The following is a 27747-nucleotide window of genomic DNA, read 5'->3' as shown; positions in this document are numbered from 1 at the left end:
CTCGTACTCTACGGATGTTCCTCTTCCTGTGTGTAGGGGTACGGATGTTCCTCCTCCTGTGTGAGGTAGGGTCGTACTCTACGGATGTTCCTCTTCCTGTGTGAAGTAGGGTCGTACTCTACGGATGTTCCTCTTCCTGTGTGAGGTAGGGTCGTACTCTACGGATGTTCCTCTTCCTGTGTGAGGTAGGGTCGTACTCTATGGATGTTCCTCTTCCTGTGTGAGGTAGGGTCGTACTCTACGGATGTTCCTCTTCCTGTGTGAGGTAGGGTCGTACTCTACGGATGTTCCTCTTCCTGTGTGAGGTAGGGTCGTACTCTACGGATGTTCCTCTTCCTGTGTGAGGTCGTACTCTACAGATGTTCCTCTTCCTGTGTGAGGTAGGGTCGTACTCTACGGATGTTCCTCTTCCTGTGTGAGGGGTACGGATGTTCCTCTTCCTGTGTGAGGTAGGGTTGTACTCTACAGATGTTCCTCTTCCTGTGTGAGGTAGGGTCTCTTCCTGTGTGAGGTAGGGTTGTACTCTACAGATGTTCCTCTTCCTGTGTGAGGTAGGGTCGTACTCTACGGATGTTCCTCTTCCTGTGTGAGGTAGGGTCGTACTCTACAGATGTTGTAGAGCATGTTTGCAGAGAACAACAGGGTGTTGTCCAGGGTCACGCCAAGGTTCTTTGCTCTCTAGGAGGACGACACTGTGGAGTTGTCAACTGTGATGGAGAGGTCTTTGAGCGGGCAGGTCTTCCCCAGGAGGAAGAACAGTTCCGACTTGTTGAGGTTGAGGTGGAGGGCCGACATCCAAGCTGAGATATTTGCCAGGCACCAGAGATGCGTGTCGCCACCTGGGTGTCAGAAGGTGGTAAGGAGAAAAACAGTTGAATGTCATCTGCATAGCAGTGATAGGAGAGATCATGTGAGGATATGATGGAGCTGAGTGACTTGGTGTATAGAGAGAAGAGGAGAGGTCCATCCTCATAGCAGTGATAGGAGAGACCATGAGAGGATATGACGGAGCTGAGTGACTTGGTGTATAGAGAGAAGAGGAGAGGTCCATCCTCATAGCAGTGATAGGAGAGACCATGAGAGGATATGACGGAGCTGAGTGACTTGGTGTATAGAGAGAAGAAGAGAGGGTATAGCGATTGAGAGGTATAGCGATTGAGTTGGTCAGACAGACGCTCAAGTGTTTTGGAAAGAAAAGAAAGAAGAGCCTCAGGTCTGTAAATTTTGACTTCAGATGAGTCGGGTGTTGGTTTCTTGATGAGGGACATTTTTGAAGTCAAAGGGGGTGCAGCCAGTGGTCAGGGATTAGTTGATGAGGGAAGTCAGGAATGGGAGAAGGTCTCCAGAGATGGTCTGCAGAGGAGGGTATGGGGTCAAGCGGGCAGGTTATCAGGCGGCCAGACCTCACTAGTCACAGGAGTTCATCTGGAGTGAGAGGGTAGAAAGAGGTAAAAGCGTAGGGTAATTCTGTGTGAGGCTGAGTGAATGAAGAGCGGATGTCATCAACCTTCTTTAAAAGTGGTTGACAAAGTCGTCCGCAGAGAGGGAGGAGGGGGGGGGTGGAGGATTAAGGAGGGACGAGAAGGTGGAGTTTCCTAGGTTTAGAGGCAGAAGCTTGACATTTAGAAGGTAGAAGGGGGGTGGGGGATTAAGGAGGGAGGAGAAGGTGGAAAATAGTTTCCTAGGTTTAGAGGCAGAAGCTTGACATTTAGAAGGTAGAAGGGGGGTGGAGGATTAAGGAGGGAGGAGAAGGTGGAAAATAGTTTCCTAGGTTTAGAGGCAGAAGCTTGACATTTAGAAGGTAGAAGGGGGGGTGGAGGATTAAGGAGGGACGAGAAGGTGGAAAATAGTTTCCTAGGTTTAGAGGCAGAAGCTTGACATTTAGAAGGTAGAAGGGGGGTGGAGGATTAAGGAGGGAGGAGAAGGTGGAAAATAGTTTCCTAGGTTTAGAGGCAGAAGCTTGACATTTAGAAGGTAGAAGGGGGGGGGGTGGAGGATTAAGGAGGGAGGAGAAGGTGGAAAATAGTTTCCTAGGTTTAGAGGCAGAAGCTTGACATTTAGAAGGTGGAAAATGGCTTAAGCAGCGGATACAGAGGAAGAGAAGCTAAAGAGGAGGGAGTGAAAGGATGATAGGTCCTCTGGATGTTTAGTTTTCCTCCATTTTCACTCAGCTGCCTGCAGCTCTGTTCTGTAAGCTAGCAATGAGTCACTCAGCCACGGAGCAGGAGGGGAGGGCCGAGCCGGCCGGGAGGAAAGAGGACAGTGCGAATCATAGGATGCAGAAAGGGAGGAGAGTAGGGTTGAAGAGGCAGAATCAGAAGGCGGGAGGGAGGATTTAGCAGGAGAGAGAGAGCGAGAGAGAGAGAGAGAGAGAGAGAGAGAGAGAGAGAGAGCGAGAGAGAGTGAGAGAGAGCGAGAGAGAGCGAGAGAGAGAGAGAGAGAGAGAGAGTGAGAGAGAGAGAGTGAGAGAGAGAGCGAGAGAGAGAGAAGAGAGAGAGAGAGAGAGAGAGAGAGAGAGAGAGGGAGCGAGAGAGAGAACGGGAGAGAGAGAGAGAGAGAGAACGAGAGAGCGAGAGAGAAGATTGTGACAGCACGTGACCATCTGGTTAGGGGCTGAGTGGCTTGGGTTGGAGGAAAGGGAGACAGACAAGGAAACAAAGTTGTGATCGGAGACCTGTAGGTCGATTGCAGTGAGATGTGTAGATGAGTTCATGTTGTCTGCCTTGTGAGTTGGAGGGGAGAAGGGGTGAGGTCAAAAGAGGCAAAGAGAGGAAAGAAATGAATCGCAGGCAGATGTCAGGAGGTTGAAGTCGCCAAGTATGAAGAGTGGTGAGCCATCATCAGGAAATGAGCAGGTAATATTATCATGTAATATGGACATGTGCTGACGAAGTATTCCTAATTTGTCCATTGCTGTTTATTTGGCTGATTATTGATAGCAGAATAATAATGTAAAACATTTTTTTTTAAACATTGTCATTTTGCAACAAAATCACATTTTATAAAGACACAATGCTGTTTGTACAATTGAACCATAATGTTTTCGTTGTTTGAAGAGACAAGGAGGGTTAAAGTAACATGTAATAACAGCAGAATGAAAAAGTGATATTGTGTCATGCTAACAGTTAGGAAGCAAAACTTTCTGTCCTATAAAATAAACAACAGATAAACTTTAAGAATGTTTTAGTCATATTTTTTTTAAAGCATCAAGTATGCTTTTTTTTTTTTACAATCCATAGATAGTTTTGTCTCTGATTAAAAAGCACTAGTAGACGTCAGTAATACTTCTATAGCTCTCTATATCACCTCAACGCATGACTGGAGGAATGCTAACTACCCTCTATAAGACCAGCAACATGTTAACTACCCTCTACAGGACCAGCAACATGTTACCTACCCTCTATAGGACCAGCAACATGTTAACTACCCTCTATAGGACCAGCAACACACTAACTACCCTCTATAGGACCAGCAACATGTTAACTACCCTCTACAGGACCAGCAACATGTTAACTACCCTCTATAGGACCAGCAACATGTTAACTACCCTCTATAGGACCAGCAACATGCTAACTACCCTCTATAAGACCAGCGACATACTAACTACCCTCTATAAGACCAGCAACATGTTAACTACCCTCTATAGGACCAGCAACATGTTAACTACCCTCTACAGGACCAGCAACACACTAACTACCCTCTATAGGACCAGCAACATGCTAACTACCCTCTATAGGACCAGCAACATGCTAACTACCCTCTATAAGACCAGCGACATACTAACTACCCTCTATAGGACCAGCAACATGTTAACTACCCTCTATAGGACCAGCAACATGTTAACTACCCTCTACAGGACCAGCAACATGTTAACTACCTTCTATAGGACCAGCAACATGTTAACTACCCTCTATAAGACCAGCGACATGTTACCTACCCTCTATAGGACCAGCAACATGTTAACTACCCTCTACAGGACCAGCAACATGTTACCTACCCTCTATAGGACCAGCAACATGTTAACTACCCTCTATAAGACCAGCAACATGTTACCTACCCTCTATAGGACCAGCAACATGTTACCTACCCTCTATAGGACCAGCAACATGCTAACTACCCTCTATAGGACCAGCAACATGTTAACTACCCTCTATAGGACCAGCAACATGCTAACTACCCTCTATAGGACCAGCAACATGTTAACTACCCTCTATAGGACCAGCAACACACTAACTACCCTCTATAGGACCAGCAACATGCTAACTACCCTCTATAAGACCAGCGACATACTAACTACCCTCTATAAGACCAGCGACATACTAACTACCCTCTATAAGACCAGCAACATGTTACCTACCCTCTATAGGACCAGCAACATGTTACCTACCCTCTATAGGACCAGCAACATGCTAACTACCCTCTATAGGACCAGCAACATGTTAACTACCCTCTATAGGACCAGCAACATGCTAACTACCCTCTATAGGACCAGCAACATGTTAACTACCCTCTATAGGACCAGCAACATGTTACCTACCCTCTATAGGACCAGTGACATGCTTACTACCCTCTATAGGACCAGCGACATACTAACTACCCTCTATAGGACCAGCAACACACTAACTACCCTCTATAGGACCAGCAACATGTTACCTACCCTCTATAGGACCAGCAACATGTTACCTACCCTCTATAGGACCAGCAACATGTTACCTACCCTCTATAGGACCAGCAACATGTTACCTACCCTCTATAGGACCAGCAACATACTAACTACCCTCTATAGGACCAGCAACATACTAACTACCCTCTATATGACCACCACCATGCTAACTACCCTCTATAGGACCAGCAACATACAAACTACCCTCTATAGGACCAGCAACACTCTAACTACTTTCTATAGGACCAGCAACATGCTAATTACTCTCTATAGGACCAGCAACACACTAACTACTCTCTATAGGACCAGCAACACTCTAACTACTCTCTATAGGACCAGCAACATACTAACTACTCTCTATAGGACCAGCAACATGCTAACTACTCTCTAAAGGACCAGCAACACACTAACTACTCTCTATAGGACCAGCAACATGCTAACTACTCTCTATAGGACCAGCAACATGCTAACTACCCTCTATAGGACCAGCAACATGCTAACTACCCTCTATAGGACCAGCAACATGCTAACTACCCTCTATAGGACCAGCAACATGCTAACTACCCTCTATAGGACCAGCAACATACTAACTACTCTCTATAGGACCACCACCATGCTAACTACCCTCTATAGGACCACCAACATGCTAACTTCTCTCAATAGGACCAGCAACATACTAAGTACTCTCTATAGCACCAGCAACATACTAACTACTCTCTATAGTACCAGCAACCTACTAACTACTCTCTATAGTACCATTAACATTCTCACTACCCTGTATAGGATCATACACATACTAACCACTCTCTATTGGACCAGCAACATGCTAATAACTGTCTATAGTACCAGCAACATACGAACTACTCTCTATAGGACCAGAAACATACTACCTCCTCTCTATAGGACCAGTAACATACTAACTACCCTCTATAGGACCCCTAACATAATAACTACCCTCTATTGGGCCAGCAACATACTAACTACTCTCTATAGGACTAGGGACATACTACCTACTTTCAATAGGATCCTTTACTTGCTTGTATCATTCACATACAATACTTTTAAAAAGCAACTTAGCATGTCAGACCCACCTACCGCTTAGATGCTAAAACACACATTTTCAGGGGTCCGTGTTATGTGGGAGGAGTTAGTTTGATGTGGAAGTAGTCCTTTTGGTGTGAGAAGAGACATTACAATGTCAGAGGAGTCCTTAGTGGTGTGGGAGGGGTCTGTGTTATGTGGGAGGAGTCAGTAGTATGTGGGAGGGGTTAGTTTGATGTTGGTGGGGTCCATGTGAAGTGGACGGGGTCTATTTGGCATCCAGCAGCATGAGGTGAACAAACAAGCCGGCTGAGGGGATGACATCACCATGCTTGGTGAGAAGAGGGACGTGGCGGTAACCTGGGAAACAGGACGTGAGGTTTGAATAAGTCAGCAATGGCGAGAGAGAGAGAGAGAGAAAGAGAGAGAGAGAGAGACAGACAGAGAGAGAGAGAGAGAGAGAGATTACCGTTCTGAAGACTGGTGAGTGGCAGGCAGTACTGTCCAATTAAGTCGTTCTGTGAGGTGGAGTCATAGTCTTCAACGAGGAAGCGGACCAGGGCTAGCTCTGGTACCTGGATGTCAAACTGGAACGTCTCATTCCACATGGGGTTAAAACCTGCAGAGAGGAACATCATTCCACATTTAACCTGCAGAGAGGAACATCATTCCACATGGGGTTAAAACCTGGTGAGAGGAACATCATTCCACATTTAACCTGCAGAGAGGAACATCATTCCACATGGGGTTAAAACCTGGTGAGAGGAACATCATTCCACATTTAACCTGCAGAGAGGAACATCATTCCACATGGGGTTAAAACCTGGTGAGAGGAACATCATTCCACATTTAACCTGCAGAGAGGAACATCATTCCACATGGGGTTTAAACCTGCAGAGAGGAACATCATTCCACATGGGGTTAAACCTGCAGAAAGGAACATCATTCCACATGGGGTTAAAACCTGGTGAGAGGAACGTCATTCCACATTAAATGTGGAATGATGTTCCTCTCTGCAGGTTAAATGTGGAATGATGTTCCTCTCACCAGGTTTTAAAACCTGCAGTGTGAGTAGTGTGTGTGTGGTTGTGTGTGTGTGTGAGTGTGGTTGTGTGTGTCTCACCATTGTTCTCGATGGAGCGTGTCTCCTTGCTGCACGTGTCAGCTGGAACACCATCGATCTCCACTTTAACCAGCGGGTCCACGATGGATTTACACTTGTCCTTGTTTAACTTGGGCAGCTGCTGGGCTGAGATCACCTGGAGACACACGTAGGCATACACACACACACACACACACACACACACTAAAATACCTTCTGATAAAAGTTTGATAGGAGTCATGTGGGTAACAACAATAAAACCTCTGACTCTTAGATAAAATATACAATTAATATCACAACATAGACGTACTTGACAGAAACTAATCTAATTTATGTGATGAATATATTGCAAATTTATTCATCAATCTCTGTAGTTGTCTTCACTGTGTTCAACAAGTAGCTATTGTAATACATTCTGTGATGTTACACTCATATAATACACTATAATATCATAATATATATCACAATTCAATAGAATATATAAACACTATAATACATAACACTATAATATATACAAACTACAATATATACACACTATAATATATACACGCTATAATGTATAACACGATAATATACACACACTATAATGTATAACACTATAATATACACACTCTACAATATATAACACTATAATATATAACACACTATAATATACACACTCAATAATATTCAATACTATAATATACAACACACTATCATATACAACACACTATAATATATAACACACTATAATATATAACATTATAATATATAACACTATAATATATAACACTATAATATATAACACACTATAATATATAACACACTATAATATATAACACTATAATATATAACACTATAATATATAACACTATAATATACAACACACTATAATATATAACACACTATAATATATAACACTATAATATACAACACTATAATATACAACACACTATAATATATAACACACTATAATATATAACACTATAATATACAACACTATAATATACAACACACTATAATATATAACACACTATAATATACAACACTATAATATACAACACAATACTTGCTATATTGTATTTACTTCGCCACCATGGCCTTTTTTTGCCTTTACCTCCCTTCTCACCTCATTTGCTCACATTGTATATAGACTTGTTTATACTGTATTATTGACTGTATGTTTGTTTTACTCCATGTGTAACTCTGTGTCGTTGTATGTGTCGAACTGCTTTGCTTTATCTTGGCCAGGTCGCAATTGTAAATGAGAACTTGTTCTCAACTAGCCTACCTGGTTAAATAAAGGTGAAATAAATAAAATAAAATAAAAAATAGAGCAAAGTTTTCTCACCATGATGTGGAAGGTCTTGCGTTTGAGCCAGGGTCCCTTGGTGAGGGTCATTGGGTCAAACTCTGTCCCAGGGTATCTCTGGAAGCCAGGCTTCAGGACGTATCCACTCACCCCGTTGGACCGGAACCGGCCCTGGTTCAGGTCCATCTCCTTAGAGGGAGTCTGGAAGTTCAGCGCCACTGGAGAGACAAATCATAATCAATAAAGAATCGACCAATAAAGCATTTTCATGCATTTATTGAGAAAGAGGAATAATGTGACACAAGTATGTAGAGACATTGGTCATGTCAAAATTATCACAGGATTCGTAAATATAAATCTAATTCACAAGATAGTACCTATCTGACAAATGGTAGTAGGTCTACTGCAACTATCTGACAGATGGTAGTAGGTCTACTGCAACTATCTGACAGATGGTAGTAGGTCTACTGTAACTATCTGGCAGATGGTAGTAGGTCTACTGTAACTATCTGACAGATGGTAGTAGGTCTACTGTAACTATCTGACAGATGGTAGTAGGTCTACTGCAACTATCTGACAGATGGTAGTAGGTCTACTGTAACTATCTGACAGATGGTAGTAGGTCTACTGTAGCTATCTGACAGATGGTAGTAGGTCTACTGCAACTATCTGACAGATGGTAGTAGGTCTACTGTAACTATCTGACAGATGGTAGTAGGTCTACTGTAACTATCTGACAGATGGGATGGTAGTAGGTCTACTGTAACTATCTGACAGATGGTAGTAGGTCTACTGTAACTATCTGACAGATGGGATGGTAGTAGGTCTACTGTAACTATCTGACAGATGGTAGTAGGTCTACTGTAACTATCTGACAGATGGGATGGTAGTAGGTCTACTGCAACTATCTGACAGATGGTAGTAGGTCTACTGCAACTATCTGACAGATGGTAGTAGGTCTACTGTAACTATCTGACAGATGGTAGTAGGTCTACTGTAACTATCTGACAGATGGTAGTAGGTCTACTGTAACTATCTGACAGATGGTAGTAGGTCTACTGTAACTATCTGACAGATGGTAGTAGGTCTACTGTAGCTATCTGACAGATGGTAGTAGGTCTACTGCAACTATCTGACAGATGGTAGTAGGTCTACTGCAACTATCTGACAGATGGTAGTAGGTCTACTGTAACTATCTGGCAGATGGTAGTAGGTCTACTGTAGCTATCTGACAGATGGGATGGAAGTAGGTCTACTGTAACTATCTGACAGATGGGATGGTAGTAGGTCTACTGTAACTATCTGGCAGATGGTAGTAGGTCTACTGTAGCTATCTGACAGATGGGATGGAAGTAGGTCTACTGTAGCTATCTGACAGATGGGATGGTAGTAGGTCTACTGTAACTATCTGACAGATGGGATGGTAGTAGGTCTACTGTAACTATCTGACAGATGGTAGTAGGTCTACTGTAACTATCTGACAGATGGGATGGTAGTAGGTCTACTGTAACTATCTGACAGATGGTATGGTAGTAGGTCTACTGTAACTATCTGACAGATGGTAGTAGGTCTACTGTAACTATCTGACAGATGGTAGTAGGTCTACTGTAACTATCTGACAGATGGTAGTAGGTCTACTGTAACTATCTGACAGATGGTAGTAGGTCTACTGTAACTATCTGACAGATGGTAGTAGGTCTACTGTAACTATCTGACAGATGGTAGTAGGTCTACTGTAACTATCTGACAGATGGTAGTAGGTCTACTGTAGCTATCTGACAGATGGTAGTAGGTCTACTGTAACTATCTGACAGATGGTAGTAGGTCTACTGTAACTATCTGACAGATGGTAGTAGGTCTACTGTAGCTATCTGACAGATGGTAGTAGGTCTACTGCAACTATCTGACAGATGGTAGTAGGTCTACTGTAACTATCTGGCAGATGGTAGTAGGTCTACTGTAACTATCTGACAGATGGTAGTAGGTCTACTGTAGCTATCTGACAGATGGGATGGAAGTAGGTCTACTGTAACTATCTGACAGATGGGATGGTAGTAGGTCTACTGTAACTATCTGACAGATGGGATGGTAGTAGGTCTACTGTAACTATCTGACAGATGGTATGGTAGTAGGTCTACTGTAACTATCTGACAGATGGTAGTAGGTCTACTGTAACTATCTGACAGATGGTAGTAGGTCTACTGTAACTATCTGACAGATGGTAGTAGGTCTACTGTAACTATCTGACAGATGGTATGGTAGTAGGTCTACTGTAACTATCTGACAGATGGTAGTAGGTCTACTGTAACTATCTGACAGATGGTATGGTAGTAGGTCTACTGTAACTATCTGACAGATGGTATGGTAGTAGGTCTACTGTAACTATCTGACAGATGGGATGGTAGTAGGTCTACTGTAACTATCTGACAGATGGGATGGTAGTAGGTCTACTGTAACTATCTGACAGATGGTAGTAGGTCTACTGTAACTATCTGACAGATGGTAGTAGGTCTACTGTAACTATCTGACAGATGGTAGTAGGTCTACTGTAACTATCTGACAGATGGTAGTAGGTCTACTGTAACTATCTGACAGATGGTAATAGGTCTACTGTAACTCTCTGACAGATGGTAGTAGGTCTACTGTCTTAGGTCAGTTAGGATCATCACTTTATTATAAGAATATAAAATGTCAGAATAATAGTAGAGAATGATTTATTTCAGCCTTTATTTCTTACATCACATTCCCAGTGGGTCAGAAGTTTACATACACTCAATTAGTATTTGGTAGCATTGACTTTAAATTGTTTAACTTGGGCCAAATGTTTCGGGTAGCCTTCCACAAGCTTCCCACAATAAGTTGTGTGAATTTTGGCCCATTCCTCCTGACAGAGCTGGTGTAACTGAATCAGGTTTGTAGGCCTCCTTGCTCGCACACGCTTGTTCTTCCCACAAATGTTCTATGGGATTGAGGTTAGGGCTTTGTGATGGACAATCCATTAACTTGACTTTGTTGTCCTTAAGCCATTTTGCAACAACTTTGGAAGTATGCTTGGGGTCATTGTCCATTTGGAATACCCATTTGCAACCAAGCTTTAACTTCCTGACTGATGACTTGAGATGTTGCTTCAATATATCCACCTAATTTTCCTCCTCATGATGCCATCTATTTTGTGAAGTGCACCAGTCCCTCCTGCAGCAAAGCACCCCCACAACATGATGCTGCCACCTCCGTGCTTCATGGTTGGGATGGTGTTCTTCGGCTTGCAAGCCTCCCCCTTTTTCCTCTAAACATAATGATGGTCATTATGGCCAAACAGTTCTATTTTTGTTTCATCAGACCAGAGGACAATTCTCCAAAAAGTATGATCTTTGTCCCCATGTGCAGTTGCAAACCGTAGTCTGACGTTTTTATGGCGGTTTTGGAGCAGTGGCTTCTTCCTTGCTGAGCGGCCTTTCAGGTTATGTCGATATAGGACTTGTTTTACTGTGGATATAGATACTTTTGAATCTGTTTCCTCCAGCATCTTCACAAGGTTATTTGCTGTTGTTCTGGGATTAAGTTGCACTTATCGCACCAAAGTATGTTCATCTCTAGGAGACAGAACGTGTCTCCTTCCTGAGCGGTATGACGGCTGCGTGGTCCCATGGTGTTTATACTTGCGTACTGTTGTTTGTACAGATGAACGTGGTACCTTCAGGCATTTGGAAATTGCTCCCAAGGATGAACCAGACTTGTGGAGGTCTAAAAAAAAATATTGTCCCGTGATGTCAAGCAAAGAGGCACTGAGTTTGACGGTAACCTTGAAATACATGCACAGGTGTCCAATTGACTCAAATTATGTCAATTAGCTTATCAGAAGCTTCTAAAGCCATTACCTAATTTTATGGAATTTTCCAAGCTGAAAAATTACGTTTGTCATTCACAAAGTAGATGTCCTAACCGACTTGCCAAAACGATAGTTTGTTAACAAGACATTTGTGGAGTGGTTGAAAAACAATTTTCAATGACTTCAACCTAAGTGTATGTAAACTTCCGACTTCGACTGTATACGTTTATTTTAACCCAATAATGGTTGAATTTAAGAAGTGTAAGCTGGCAGGAACTAATGGGGATCCATAATAAATACAAATGCAAATAACCTGTGCTCCTTAAGGAGAAAGTAATAAGATTACGTTACTTAGGTAGGGTAATCTAAAAGTTACATTACTGATTACAACAGGTGACTGTAACGGATTCCATTTAGAAAGTAGCCTCCCCAACTCTGTTAGTAGGTCTACAGTACCTATCTGACAGCCTGCGTTCCACAGGGAAACAGGGTTGTAGTTGGAGGAGTCTGTTCTGGAGCCAGCTGGGTAGATACGGCTCAGCTTGGTCATGTTGTGGTGGATAAAGGCGTTCCCTTGGAGAGAGGTAAACCAGACAGGGTTAGTGGTGCAATCATCGTAAGAACTGTTCTCTAGAATATGCATAATGAAAACTGTTCTCTAGAATATGCATAATGAAAACTGTTCTCAAGAATATGCATAATGAAAACTGTTCTCTAGAATATGCATAATGAAAACTGTTCTCAAGAATATGCATAATGAAAACTGTTCTCAAGAATATGCATAATGAAAACTGTTCTCAAGAATATGCATAATGAAAACTGTTCTCTAGAATATGCATAATGAATGCATGTCTATTGTACAGGCCCTGTTATTCAGGCCTTGATGTTATTCAGGTTTGATGTTATTCAGGTTTGATGTTATTCAGGCTTGATGTTATTCGGGCTTGATTTTATTCAGGTTTGATGTTATTCAGGCTTGATGTTATTCAGGATTGATTTTATTCAGGTTTGATGTTATTCAGGTTTGATGTTATTCAGATTTGATGTTATTCAGGCTTGATGTTATTCAGGCTTGATTTTATTCAGGTTTGATGTTATTCAGGCTTGATGTTATTCAGGTTTGATGTTATTCAGGTTTGATGTTATTCAGGCTTGATGTTATTCAGGTTTGATGTTATTCAGGCTTGATGTTATTCAGGATTGATTTTATTCAGGTTTGGTGTTATTCAGGCTTGATGTTATTCAGGCTTGATGTTAGTCGGCTTTCTATTCCGCAACAAAGCCTCCTTCACTCACGCCGCCAAACTTACCCTAGTAAAACTGACTATCCTACCGATCCTCGACTTCGGCGATGTCACCTAATAAATTGCTTCCAACACTCTACTCAGCAAACTGGATGCAGTTTATCACAGTGCCATCCGTTTTGTCACTAAAGCACCTTATACCACCCACCACTGCGACTTGTATGCTCTAGTCGGCTGGCCCTCGCTACATATTCGTCGCCAGACCCACTGGCTCCAGGTCATCTACAAGTCCATGCTAGGTAAAGCTCCGCCTTATCTCAGTTCACTGGTCACGATGGCAACACCCATCCGTAGCACGCGCTCCGGCAGGTGTATCTCACTGATCATCCCTAAAGCCAACACCTCATTTGGCCGCCTTTCGTTCCAGTTCTCTGCTGCCTGTGACTGGAACGAATTGCAAAAATCGCTGAAGTTGGAGACTTTTATCTCCCTCACCAACTTCAAACATCTGCTATCTAAGCAGCTAACCGATCGCTGCAGCTGTACATAGTCTATCGGTAAATAGCCCACCCATTTTTACCTACCTCATCCCCATACTGTTTTTATTTATTTACTTTTCTGCTCTTTTGCACACCAGTATCTCTACCTGTACATGACCATCTGATCATTTATCACTCCAGTGTTAATCTGCTAAATTGTAATTTTTCGCCTACCTCCTCATGCCTTTTGCACACAATGTACATAGACTCCCCTTTTTTTTCTACTGTGTTATTGACTTGTTAATTGTTTACTCCATGTGTAACTCTGTGTTGTCTGTTCACACTGCTATGCTTTATCTTGGCCAGGTCGCAGTTGTAAATGAGAACTTGTTCTCAACTAGCCTACCTGGTTAAATAAAGGTGAAATAAAAAAAATTAAAAAATAAAATATTCAGGCTTGATGTTATTCAGGCTTGCTGTAACAGAACAGAGGGTTTTACCTGCTGTCTCAGCCAGGTTAACAGCCTTGCTCTCTTTAAAGGAGGACATCTCATAGAAGGCCTGCTTGTCTTTAGCGTGCTCAAACCCTGAGAAGTGGACACTCTTACAGTAGATCACCAGGTCAGACAGCTGCTTGGCTAGCTTGATCTTTGACTTCTGAAAAGCAATAAGACATCATGTTTATAATATCTACAGAAATAGAGATGTTATGAATGGATTTCTGTCAAAGTATCCACATGTGTGTTTTCCTTGGCATAGGGCTTGTCATAGGGCAGCTAATCCAGCATGCCTTGTCCCTGTTGGGGGTGTATGTGCAAAGCAACACAGTAGCATGACTATGTCAGAAACAACACCCCAACCCCGCCCTTTATCCTAAACCGGGTTCATATAATAACACCAATCGCATCCCTTACCCTAAACCGGGTTCGTATCCTAGCCCCAATCCTGCCCCTTACCCTAAACCGGGTTCGTATACTAGCCCCAATCCCGCCCCTTACCCTAAACCGGGTTTGTATCCAAACCCCAATCCCACCCCTTACCCTAAACCGGGTTCGTATCCTAGCCCCAATCCCACCCCTTACCCTAAACCGGGTTCGTATCCTAGCCCCAATCCCACCCCTTACCCTAAACCGGGTTTGTATCCAAACCCCAATCCCACCCCTTACTCTAAACCTGGTTCGTATCCTAGCCCCAATCCCACCCCTTACCCTAAACCGGGTTTTTATCCAAACCCCAACCCCGCCCCTTACTCTAAACCGGGTTCGTATCCTAGCCCCAATCCCACCCCTTACCCTAAACCGGGTTTGTATCCAAACCATAATCCCACCCCTTACCCTAAACCGGGTTTGTATCCAAACCCCAACCCCACCCCTTACCCTAAACCGGGTTCCACTTAAAAACTTAAAACTTGCTACCCTCTCCACTACTGTTCCATCGATGTGGATGGGGGGGTGTTCCCTCTGCTGTTTCCTGAAGTCCACAATCATCTCCTTAGTTTTGTTGACGTTGAGTGATTTCGCTGGCACCACACTCCGAGGGCCCTCACCTCCTCCCTGTAGGCCGTCTCGTCGTTGTTGGTAATCAAGCCTACCACTGTTGTGTCGTCCGCAAACTTGATGATTGAGTTGGAGGCGTGCATGGCCACGCAGTCGTGGGTGAACAGGGAGTACAGGAGAGGGCTCAGAACGCACCCTTGTGGGGCCCCAGTGTTGAGGATCAGCGGGGAGGAGATGTTGTTGCCTACCCTCACCACCTGGGGGCGGCCCGTCAGGAAGTCCAGAACCCAGTTGCACAGGGCGGGGTCGAGACCCAGGGTCTCGAGCTTGATGACGAGCTTGGAGGGTACTATGGTGTTGAATGCCGAGCTGTAGTCGATGAACAGCATTCTCACATAGGTATTCCTCTTGTCCAGATGGGTTAGGGCAGTGTGCAGTGTGGTTGAGATTGCATCGTCTGTGGACCTATTTGGGCGGTAAGCAAATTGGAGTGGGTCTAGGGTGTCAGGTAGGGTGGAGGTGATATGGTCCTTGACTAGTCTCTCAAAGCACTTCATGATGACGGATGTGAGTGCTACGGGGCGGTAGTCGTTTAGCTCAGTTACCTTAGCTTTCTTGGGAACAGGAACAATGGTGGCCCTCTTGAAGCATGTGGGAACAGCAGACTGGTATAGGGATTGATTGAATATGTCCGTAAACACACCGGCCAGCTGGTCTGCGCATGCTCTGAGGCGCGGCTGGGGATGCCGTCTGGGCCTGCAGCCTTGCGAGGGTTAACACGTTTAAATGTCTTACTCACTTCGGCTGCAGTGAAGGAGAGATCGCATGTTTTCGTTGCAGGCCGTGTCAGTGGCACTGTATTGTCCTCAAAGCGGGCAAAAAAGTTATTTAGTCTGCCTGGGAGCAAGACATCCTGGTCCGTGACTGGGCTGGGTTTCTTCCTGTAGTCCGTGATTGACTGTAGACCCTGCCACATGCCTCTTTGTATCCAAACCCCAATCCCACCCCTTACCCTAAACCGGGTTCGTATCCTAGCCCCAATCCCACCCCTTACCCTAAACCGGGTTTGTATCCAAACCATAATCCCACCCCTTACCCTAAACCGGGTTTGTATCCAAACCCCAACCCCACCCCTTACCCTAAACCGGGTTTGTATCCAAACCCCAATCCCACCCCTTACCCTAAACCGGGTTCGTATCCTAGCCCCAATCCCACCCCTTACCCTAAACCGGGTTTGTATCCTAGCCCCAATCCCACCCCTTACCCTAAACTGGGTTTGTATGAAAACCCCAACCCCGCCCCTTACCCTAAAGACGGGTTGGTATCCTAAACCCAATCCTCCGCGCCACAGACACTGAAACATCACATTCCCTTCTCTGAGTCCACCCCTCTCTATATTCATGTCTTGTTTAGTCTGATGTCTCTGAGTCCACCCCTCTCTTTATTCATGTCTTGTTTAGTCTGATGTCTCTGAGTCCACCCCTCTCTATATTCATGTCTTGTTTAGTCTGATGTCTCTGAGTCCACCCCCCCTCTCTATATTCATGTCTTGTTTAGTCTGATGTCTCTGAGTCCACCCCTCTCTATATTCATGTCTTGTTTAGTCTGATGTCTCTGAGTCCACCCCTCTCTCTATTCATGTCCTGATGTCCTCTCTATATTCATGTCTTGTTTAGTCTGATGTCTCTGAGTCCACCCCTCTCTATATTCATGTCTTGTTTAGTCTGATGTCTCTGAGTCCACCCCTCTCTATATTCATGTCTTGTTTAGTCTGATGTCTCTGAGTCCACCCCTCTCTATATTCATGTCTTGTTTAGTCTGATGTCTATGAGTCCACCCCTCTCTATATTCATGTCTTGTTTAGTCTGATGTCTCTGAGTCCACCCCTCTCTATATTCATGTCTTGTTTAGTCTGATGTCTATGAGTCCACCCCTCTCTATATTCATGTCTTGTTTAGTCTGATGTCTCTGAGTCCACCCCTCTCTATATTCATGTCTTGTTTAGTCTGATGTCTCTGAGTCCACCCCTCTCTATATTCATGTCTTGTTTAGTCTGATGTCTCTGAGTCCACCCCTCTCTATATTCTATACTGTCTTAATTAGTCTGATGTTTTGTTTTGACCCATGTTTTGTTGTTTTTAGAATAGTAAAGCAACTTTGGGTCCTTGAAAAGCTGTATAAGTCCCATGTATTATTATAGTGAGCTACTTTTGACCAAAGTCCTATGTGCCCTGGTAGTGCACTATTCGGGAATAGGGTGCCATCTACCTTGGCACCACAGCAGCGTGTTACCATACCTTGGCTTTGGCCTTCTGTCCATTGGTGTCTGTCTTGGAGTTGCTGGTCTCTGCAGCCTCGTCCTCCTCTGAGACACAGTCTTCCTCTACTCCAGGACTAGTATTGCTGAAGACGGCATCCAGCTTGTTCAGACGTTTCCCCTTGATGATGAACCGACCCTTCAAGTCCTACACAGAGACAGACCTTGTGTTGACGGAGATGCATCTGTTATAGATCATCAAATTAGTCTGATGTCCTGATCTATAATGTCCTGATCTATAATGTACTAATCTATAATGTCCTGATCTATAATGTCCTGGTCTATAATGTCCTGATCTATAATGTCCTGATCTATAATGTCCTGGTCTATAATGTCCTGATGTATAATTTCCTGATCTATCATGTCCTTCATGGTCTGGCCTCTTTAAAAGGGTATAGATCCCTTGTCAAGGATTATGATTTTGACCCTATAAAGAAAATGAGAATTAAAAACAGGTTCGACAGTGATCCGTTAGAGTTACTGCATCTCAGGAATACCATTTGGCGAAAGGCTCGGCACACGCATAATCAGGCTGACTGGCTCTCGTTCAGGCAAAGGAGAAATAAGTGCACTCAGGAAATTCCGGAAGGCCAAAGTTAGTTACTTTAAGGAGCAGTTCTCTCTCTGTGGATCTAACCCCAAGAAGTTCTGGAAAACGGTTAAAGAGCTGGAGAATAAATCCTCCTCCTCCCAGCTGGCAATTTTCCTTAATGTTGATGACGTGGTTGTTACTGACAAGGAGAACATGGCTGAGCTCTTTAATCACCACTTCATTAAGTCAGGATTCATATTTGACTCAGCCATGCCTCCTTGCTTGTCCAACATTTCCTCATCTCCCACACCTTCTAATTCGACTAGCCCTGATGCTCCTCCCTCTTTTTCCCCTGCCCCGCTACAAAGGTTCTCCCTGCAGGCAGTCACTGAGTCTGAGGTACTAAAGGAGATCCTTAAACTTGACCCCAAAAAACAATCTGGGTCAGATGGTTTAGACCCTTTCTTCTTTAAGGTTGCTGCACCTATCATCACCAAGCCTATCTCTGACCTTTTTAACCTGTCTCTCCTTTCTGGGGAGGTTCCCATTGCTTCGAAGGCAGCCATGGTTCGTCCTTTATTTAAAGGGGGAGATCAAGCTGATCTTAACTGTTATAGGCCTATTTCTATTTTGCCCTGTTCATCAAAAGTGTTGGAAAAACTTGTCAATAATCAACTGATTGGCTTTCTTGATGTCTATAGTATTCTCTCTTTTATGCAATCTGGTTTCAGGTTATGGATGTGTCACTGCAACCTTAAAGGTCAAATGATGTCACCACTGCCCTTGATTCTAAGCAATGTTGTGCTGTTATTTTTATTGATTTGGCCAAAGTCTTTGATACGGTAGACCATTCCATTCTTGTGGGCCGACTAAGGAGTATTGGTGTCTGAGGGGTCTTTGGCCTGGTTTGCTAACTACCTCTCTCAAAGAGTGCAGTGTATAAAGTCAGAACATCTGGTGTCTCAGCCACTGTCTGTCATCAAGGGAGTACCCCCAGGCTCAATCCTAGGCACCACGCTCTTCTCAATTTACATCAACAATACAGCTCAGGCAGAAGGAAGCTCTCTAATCATTTATATGCAGATGATACAGTCTTAAACTACGCTTCCAAAAACAAAGATCATGTCGTTTGGTAAGAAGAATGCCCCTCTCCAAACCAGTGTGATTACTACCTCTGAGGGTTTAGAGTTTGAAGTAGTCACCTCATACAAGTACTTTGGAGTATGGCTAGTCTGTACACTGTCCTTCTCTCAGCACATATCAGCCACTGAATTGGTCCACCCACACAGACAGCATTGTGAAGAAGGCGCAGCAGCGCCTCTTCAACCTCAGGAGGCTGAAGAAATTTGGCTTGTCACCAAAAGCACTCACAAACTTCTACAGATGCACAATCGAGAGCATCCTGTCGGGCTGTATCACCGCCTGGTACGGCAACTGCTCCGCCCACAACCGTAAGGCTCTCCAAAGGGTAGTGAGGTCTGCACAACGCATCACCGGGGGCAAACTACCTGCCCTCCAGGACACCTACACCACCCGATGTCACAGGAAGGCCATAAAGATCATCAAGGACAACAACCACCCGAGCCACTGCCTGTTCACCCCGCTATCGTCCAGAAAGCGAGGTCAGTACAGGTGCATCAAAGCTGGGACCGAGAGACTGAAAAACAGCTTCTATCTCAAGGCCATCAGACTGTTAAACAGCCACCACTAACATTGAGTGGCTGCTGTCAACACACTGACTCAACTCCAGCCACTTTAATAATGGGAATTGATGGGAATTGATGTAAAATATATCACTAGCCACTTTAAACAATGCTACTTCATATAATGTTTACATACCCTACAAGATTTATCTCATATGTATACGTATATACTGTACTCTATATCATCTACTGCATCTTTATGTAATACATGTATCACTAGCCACTTTAAACAATGCCACTTTGTTTACATACTCATCTCATATGTATATACTGTACTCGATACCATCTACTGCATCTTGCCTATGCCGCTCTGTACCATCACTCATTCATATATCTTTATGTACATATTCTTTATCCCTTTATACTTATGTGTATAAGGTAGTAGTTTTGGGAATTGTTAGCTAGATTACTCATTGGTTAGTACTGCATTGTCGGAACTAGAAGCACAAGCATTTCGCTACACTCGCATTAACATCTGCTATCCATGTGTATGTGACAAATAAAATGTTATTTTATTTTATTTTGATATCAAAGCTGCAGGCTAAAGTTAAATCTAGACTTGGTTTCCTCTATCGTAATCGCTCGTCTTTCACCCCAGCTGCCAAACTAACCCTGATTCAGATGACCATCCTATCCATGCTAGATTACGGAGACGTCATATTTAATAAATTAAATACATAGATTCATAGACAGACAGGCTCTAACAGACAGATACTGTTAGCCCTATAGACAGACAGGCTCTAACAGACAGATACTGTTAGCCCTATAGACAGGCTCTAACAGACAGATACTGTTAGCCCTATAGACAGACAGGCTCTAACAGACAGATACTGTTAGCCCTATAGACAGACAGGCTCTAACAGACAGATACTGTTAGCCCTATAGACAGACAGGCTCTAACAGACAGATACTGTCCGCCCTATAGACAGATACTGTTAGCCCTATAGACAGCTCTAACAGACAGATACAGGCTCTAACAGACAGATACTGTTAGCCCTATAGACAGGCTCTAACAGACAGATACTGTTAGCCCTATAGACAGACTCTAACAGACAGATACTGTTAGCCCTAGACAGACAGGCTCTAACAGACAGATACTGTTAGCCCAGACAGGCTCTAACAGACAGATACTGTTAGCCCTATAGACAGGCTCTAACAGACAGATACTGTTAGCCCTATAGACAGGCTCTAACAGACAGATACTGTTAGCCCTATAGACAGGCTCTAACAGACAGATACTGTTAGCCCTATAGACAGGCTCTAACAGACAGATACTGTTAGCCCTATACTCTAACAGACAGATACTGTTAGCCCTATAGACAGACAGGCTCTAACAGACAGATACTGTTAGCCTATAGACAGGCTCTAACAGACAGATACTGTTAGCCCTATAGACAGGCTCTAACAGACAGATACTGTTAGCCCTATAACAGACAGACAGGCTCTAACAGACAGATACTGTTAGCCCTATAGACAGACAGGCTCTAACAGACAGATACTACTGTTAGCCCTATAGACAGACAGGCTCTAACAGACAGATACTAGCCCTATAGCCCAGATACTGTTAGACAGACAGGCTCTAACAGACAGATACTGTTAGCCCTATAGACAGGCTCTAACAGACAGATACTGTTAGCCCTATAGACAGGCTCTAACAGACAGATACTGTTACTGTTAGACAGGCTCTAACAGACAGATACTGTTACAGACAGGCTCTAACAGACAGATACTGTTAGCCCTATAGACAGGCTCTAACAGACAGATACTGTTAGCCCTATAGACAGAGGCTCTAACAGACAGATACTGTTAGCCCTAACAGCTCTAACAGATACTGTTAGCCCTATAGACAGGCTCTAACAGACAGATACTGTTAGCCTTATAGACAGGCTCTAACAGACAGATACTGTTAGCCCTATAGACAGGCTCTAACAGACAGATACTGTTAGCCCTATAGACAGGCTCTAACAGACAGATACTGTTAGCCTCATAGACAGACAGGCTCTAACAGACAGATACTGTTAGCCTCATAGACAGACAGGCTCTAACAGACAGATACTGTTAGCCCTATAACAGACAGACAGGCTCTAACAGACAGATACTGTTAGCCCAGATATAGACAGGCTCTAACAGACAGATACTGTTAGCCCTATAGACAGCTCTAACAGACAGATACTCTAACAGACAGATACTGTTAGCCCTATAGACAGGCTCTAACAGACAGATAGTTAGCCCTATAGACAGGCTCTAACAGACAGATACTGTTAGCCCTATAGACAGGATCTAACAGACAGATACTGTTAGCCCTATAGACAGGCTCTAACAGACAGATACTGTTAGCCCTATAGACAGGCTCTAACAGACAGATACTGTTAGCCCTATAGACAGGCTCTAACAGACAGATACTGTTAGCCCTATAGACAGACAGGCTCTAACAGACAGATACTGTTAGCCTCATAGACAGGCTCTAACAGACAGATACTGTTAGCCCTATAGACAGGCTCTAACAGACAGATACTGTTAGCCCTATAGACAGACAGGCTCTAACAGACAGATACTGTTAGCCCTATAGACAGGCTCTAACAGACAGATACTGTTAGCCCTATAGACAGGCTCTAACAGACAGATACTGTTAGCCCTATAGACAGGCTCTAACAGACAGATACTGTTAGCCCTATAGACAGGCTCTAACAGACAGATACTGTTAGCCCTATAGACAGGCTCTAACAGACAGATACTGTTAGCCCTATAGACAGGCTCTAACAGACAGATACTGTTGTTTAACAGACAGCCCTATAGACAGGCTCTAACAGACAGATACTGTTAGCCCTATAGACAGACAGGCTCTAACAGACAGATACTGTTAGCCCTATAGACAGACAGGCTCTAACAGACAGATACTGTTAGCCCTATAGACAGACAGGCTCTAACAGACAGATACTGTTAGCCCTATAGACAGGCTCTAACAGACAGATACTGTTAGCCCTATAGACAGACAGGCTCTAACAGACAGATACTGTTAGCCCTATAGACAGACAGGCTCTAACAGACAGATACTGTTAGCCCTATAGACAGACAGGCTCTAACAGACAGATACTGTTAGCCCTATAGACAGACAGGCTCTAACAGACAGATACTGTTAGCCTCATAGACAGACAGGCTCTAACAGACAGATACTGTTAGCCCTATAGACAGGCTCTAACAGACAGATACTGTTAGCCCTATAGACAGACAGGCTCTAACAGACAGATACTGTTAGCCCTATAGACAGGCTCTAACAGACAGATACTGTTAGCTATAGACAGACAGGCCTATAGATAGACAGGCTCTAACAGACAGATACTGTTAGCCCTATAGACAGACAGGCTCTAACAGACAGATACTGTTAGCCCTATAGACAGACAGGCTCTAACAGACAGATACTGTTAGCCCTATAGACAGACAGGCTCTAACAGACAGATACTGTTAGCCCTATAGACAGACAGGCTCTAACAGACAGATACTGTTAGACAGACAGGCCCTATAGACAGACAGGCTCTAACAGACAGATACTGTTAGCCCTATAGACAGACAGGCTCTAACAGACAGATACTGTTAGCCCTATAGACAGACAGGCTCTAACAGACAGATACTGTTAGCCCTATAGACAGACAGGCTCTAACAGACAGATACTGTTAGCCCTATAGACAGACAGGCTCTAACAGACAGATACTGTTCGCCCTATAGACAGACAGGCTCTAACAGACAGATACTGTTAGCCCTATAGACAGACAGGCTCTAACAGACAGATACTGTTAGCCCTATAGACAGACAGGCTCTAACAGACAGATACTGTTAGCCCTATAGACAGGCTCTAACAGACAGATACTGTTAGCCCTATAGACAGGCTCTAACAGACAGATACTGTTAGCCCTATAGACAGGCTCTAACAGACAGAAACTGTTAGCTCTATAGACAGACAGGCTCTAACAGACAGATACTGTTAGCAGGGACATCACATTCCTTCTCGTAAAACCCCAATCTTATCCTACTCAGTCAAACAAGATGTTATTGTTCTTCCTTCACATTCTCAGTACTGACTTAGAGCCTTTCATCTGTCTAACATCCACAACTTGTTTTGGCTTGCCTCTTAGCGTTCATATTTAAAATACTGGGTATGTGGTTATGAAGCTCCAGGCTTTAAACACTGAGGGTTGAAAAACAAATACGATTGGATGGATGGATTGGTGGGTTGATGGGTGGGTGGATGAATTGATTGATGGGTGGGTGGATGGATCAGTTGATTGATGGGTGATTTGATGGGTGGGTGGGTGGATGGGTGGATGAATTGATTGATGGGTGGGTTGATGGGTGGGTGGGTGGATGAATTTATTGATGGATTGGTGGGTTGATGGGTGGGTAGGTGGATGAATTGATTGATGGATGGATGGATGGATGGATGGATTGGTGGGTTGATGGGTGGGTAGGTAGATGAATTGATTGATGGATGGATGGATTGGTGGGTTGATGGGTGGGTAGGTGGATGAATTGACTGATGGATGGATGGATTGGTGGGTTGATGAGTGGGTAGGTGGATGAATTGATTGATGGATGGACTGGTGGGTTGATAGGTGGGTAGGTGGATGAATTGATTGATGGATGGATGGATTGGTGGGTTGATGGGTGGGTAGGTGGATGAATTGATTGATTGATTGATTGATTGATTGATGGATGGATGGACTGGTGGATTGATGGGTGGGTAGGTGGATTCATTGACTGATGGATGGATGGATTGGTGGGTTGATGGGTGGGTAGGTGGATGAATTGATTGATGGATGGATGGATTGGTGGGTTGATAGGTGGGTTGGTGGATGAATTGACTGATTGATGGATGGACTGGTGGGTTGATGGGTGGGTGGGTGGATTGATGGTTGGATTGATTGATTATCTGCTCGTCTCTGACCTGGGGTGAGGGGAAGGCAGTGGGCATCTGGTCCTCCAGGGGGGAGGTGAGCAGGGCGCTGCCCAGGATGGAGATCATGTGCTTGGCCATCAGTTTCTGCTGCTCCAGTGTACAGTGGTTCTCCAGGGACAGGATCACTGGGTACTCTGATGTCTGGGGGAGGACAACAATATAACATTAGCAGTCATGTCCATCTCTACTGGTCATCACTGGGCCGGTTTGACTTCATGGTGAAACCTTGAAGGCGTACTCCTTGATGGGTTAGAGTTAGGGGTTAAGGTTAGGATCAGGGTCAGGGGTTACGGTTAAAGGTCATGGGTTAGGGGTTATACTGATCTTGAAGGAGTACTCCTTGATGAGTTAGGGTTAGGGGTTAACTTTCGGGTCAGGGTTAGACTGACCTTGACGGTGTGCTCCTTAATGGCTTAGAGTCAGGGGTTACGGTTAGAGGTCATGGGTTAGGGGTTATACTGATCTTGAAGGGGTACTCCTTAATGAGTTAGGGTTAGGGTTACCTTGAAGGCATACTCCTTGATGGCCTTGATGACGTCTTTAAACAGGACCTTGGAGGTGAGGGTGTGGCCGTGGTAGATGATTGGTTCTCCATGGGCCCCGTCCCAACAGTCTAACTCCACACAGCGACAACTCTTCATCAGGGCCCTAAAGACCACAACACAATCAACACACATATACAGTACTACTACTAATAGTACTTAATCTGTTTCTAGTACTAGATCTACTGTATATAGTACTATATTTACTCTATCTAGTACTTTATCTACTGTGCAGTTGCTTGCGAAGGTATTTTTTCTATTTTGTTGACTTACAACCTGGAATTAAAATAGATTTTTGGGGGGTTTGTATCATTTGATGTACACAACATGCAAAATATGTTTTATTGTGGAACAAACAAGAAATAAGACACTTGAGCATGCATAATTATTCCCCCAAAGTCAATAGTTTGTAGAGCCACCTTTTGCAGCAATTACAGCAGCAAGTCTCTTGGGTTATGACTCTATAAGCTTGGCACGTCTAGCTACTGAGAATTTTGCCCATTCTAAAAGGCAAAACTGCTCCATCTCCTTCTAGTTTGATTTGATTTTGATTTGATTTGATTCTGCTAGTGTACAGCAATCTTTAAGTCATACCACAGATTCTCAATTGGATTGAGGTCTGTGCCATTCCAAGACATTTAAATGTTTCTCCTTAAACCACTCGAGTGTTGCTTTAGCAGTATGCTTCGGGTCATTGTCCTGCTGGAAGGTGAACCTCCGTCCCAGTCTCAAATCTCTGTGGGGATGTGTTCTCGGAGTGATGAGAGGTGTTGGGTTTACGCCAGACATAGCGTTTTCCTTGAGGGCCAAAAAGCTAATTTTTTTGTCTCATCTGACCAGATGTTTGGCAAGTCTCCCTAATGCCTTTTGGTGAACACCAAACATGTTTGCTTATTTTTTTCTTTAAGCAATAGCTTTATTTCTGACCATTCTTCCATAAACTTCAGCTCTGTGGAGTGTACGGCTTAAAGTGGTCCTATGGACAGATACTCTGATCTCCGATGTGGAGCTTTGCAGCTCCTTCAGGGTTATCGTTGGTCTCTTTGTTGCCTCTCTGATTAATGCCCTCCTTGCCTGGTCTGTGAGTTTTGCTGGGAGGCCCTCTCTTGGCAGGTTTGTTGTGGTGCCATATTCTTTCCATTTTTTAATAATGGATTTAATGGTGCTCCGTGGGATGTTCAAAGTTTCTGATATTTTTTTATAACCCAACCCTGAACTGTACTTCTCCACAACTTAGTCCCTGACCTGTTAGGAGAGCTCCTTGGTCTTCATGGTGCCGCTTACTTGGTGGTGCCCCTTGCTTAATGGTGTTGCAGACTCTGGGGCCTTTCAGAAGAGGTGTATACATACTCAGATCATGTGACAGATCATGTGACACTTAGATTGCACACAGGTGGACTTTATTTAATTAGGCAAGCAAGTTAAGAGCAAATTCTTATTTACAATGACGGCCTACCCCACGCCAAACCCAGACGACGCTGGGCCAATTGTGTGCAGCCCTATGGGACTCCCAATCACGGCCGGATGTGGATCTACTGTATCTAGTACTATATCTACTGTATCTAGTACTGTATCTGTATTTAGTATTACATCTACTCGTCTAGCTGATTTTGGTGTTTGATAAAGTACGACTAGAATGTACGACTAGAATGAATCACATCAGGCCGTGATTGGGAGTCCCATAGGGTAAATGTAAAACAATTAATCAAAATTAAGGGGTAGAAATCCATGGGATAATAACTAAAGTGTTGATGACTCTTGTTTTTTCTTAAGTCCGCAATCTGGATCCCTACACGGTCTCATTGAAGATCTTAGTCACTGTTCTAGCCTCTCTGGACTAAAACTTAATTATGACAACCATATTACGTGATGGATCATTAAAACACACAGTGTTTACACTTTCTTGTAGTTTACCAATAAAATGGGCAGATGGTGAAGTAGACATACTTGAAGAATATTTCTATTTGCAACTACATAGACACTGTAACAAAGGTTTACTTTTTGGCTCGAGGACCACATCGGGATTCATAAATTCAATGGGGGCTGCATTTTTTGAGGGACCAATTGTTTGTTAAAATCCATTTGCAGGGGTCTCCCGAGTGGTGCAGCGGTCTAAGGCACTGCTTCGCAGACCCGGGTTCAATCCCAGGCTGTGTCACAGCTGGCCGTGACTGGGAGACCCATGAGGCGGCGCTCAATTGGTCCAGCGTTGTCTGGGTTAGGAGAGAGTTTGGCAGGCAGAGATTTCCTTGTCCTATCATGCGCTAGCGACTCTGTGGTAGGCGCATGCATGCTGACATGGTCGCCAGTTGTACGGTGTTTCCTCCGGCACATTGGTGCGGCTGGCTTCTTGGGATAAGCGGGCATTGTGTCAAGAAGCAGTGCGGATTGGATGGGTTGAGTTTCGGAGGATGCACGGCTCTCGACATTCGCTTCTCCCGAGTCCGTACGGGAGTTGCAGCGATGGAACAAGACTGTAATTACCAATTGGAAATGGGGGAAAAAAAAGAGGTAAAACATTTTATTTTTTTTGTGTATTTATTTTGTGTTTATTAAA

General features: G+C 43.9%; 1 protein-coding gene across 3 annotated transcripts in view; it reads right to left on the bottom strand.

The window, feature by feature from the left end:
* Positions 1–2899: 2899 nt before the first annotated feature.
* Positions 2900–27747, bottom strand: part of LOC112227605 (1-phosphatidylinositol 4,5-bisphosphate phosphodiesterase delta-1) — a 60091-nt gene continuing 35243 nt past the window's right edge. Inside the window, exons 7-16 of one of the 3 annotated variants that reach the window (XR_006080270.1) lie at positions 25152–25296; positions 24637–24789; positions 17443–17610; positions 14150–14306; positions 12383–12499; positions 8137–8315; positions 6828–6963; positions 6174–6323; positions 4654–6064; positions 2900–4593 (exon numbers count right to left, since the gene is read on the bottom strand). Coding sequence is in view for 2 of the 3 variants with exons in the window: in XM_024392398.2 (XP_024248166.1) it covers positions 5973–6064; positions 6174–6323; positions 6828–6963; positions 8137–8315; positions 12383–12499; positions 14150–14306; positions 17443–17610; positions 24637–24789; positions 25152–25296 (1297 nt within the window). In the remaining variant the exon portion in view is untranslated. Of the gene's footprint in view, positions 6065–6173; positions 6324–6558; positions 6669–6827; positions 6964–8136; positions 8316–12382; positions 12500–14149; positions 14307–17442; positions 17611–24636; positions 24790–25151; positions 25297–27747 lie in introns of those variants that run through there. The other 2 variants (XM_024392398.2, XM_042308545.1) reach the window with 2 other exon arrangements.

The sequence above is a fragment of the Oncorhynchus tshawytscha genome, linkage group LG29, assembly GCF_018296145.1.
Source record: "Oncorhynchus tshawytscha isolate Ot180627B linkage group LG29, Otsh_v2.0, whole genome shotgun sequence".
NCBI classification, from domain to species: Eukaryota; Metazoa; Chordata; class Actinopteri; order Salmoniformes; family Salmonidae; genus Oncorhynchus; species Oncorhynchus tshawytscha.
Note: the sequence above shows the minus strand (reverse complement) of the source record. Positions and strands in the feature narration are given on the sequence as shown.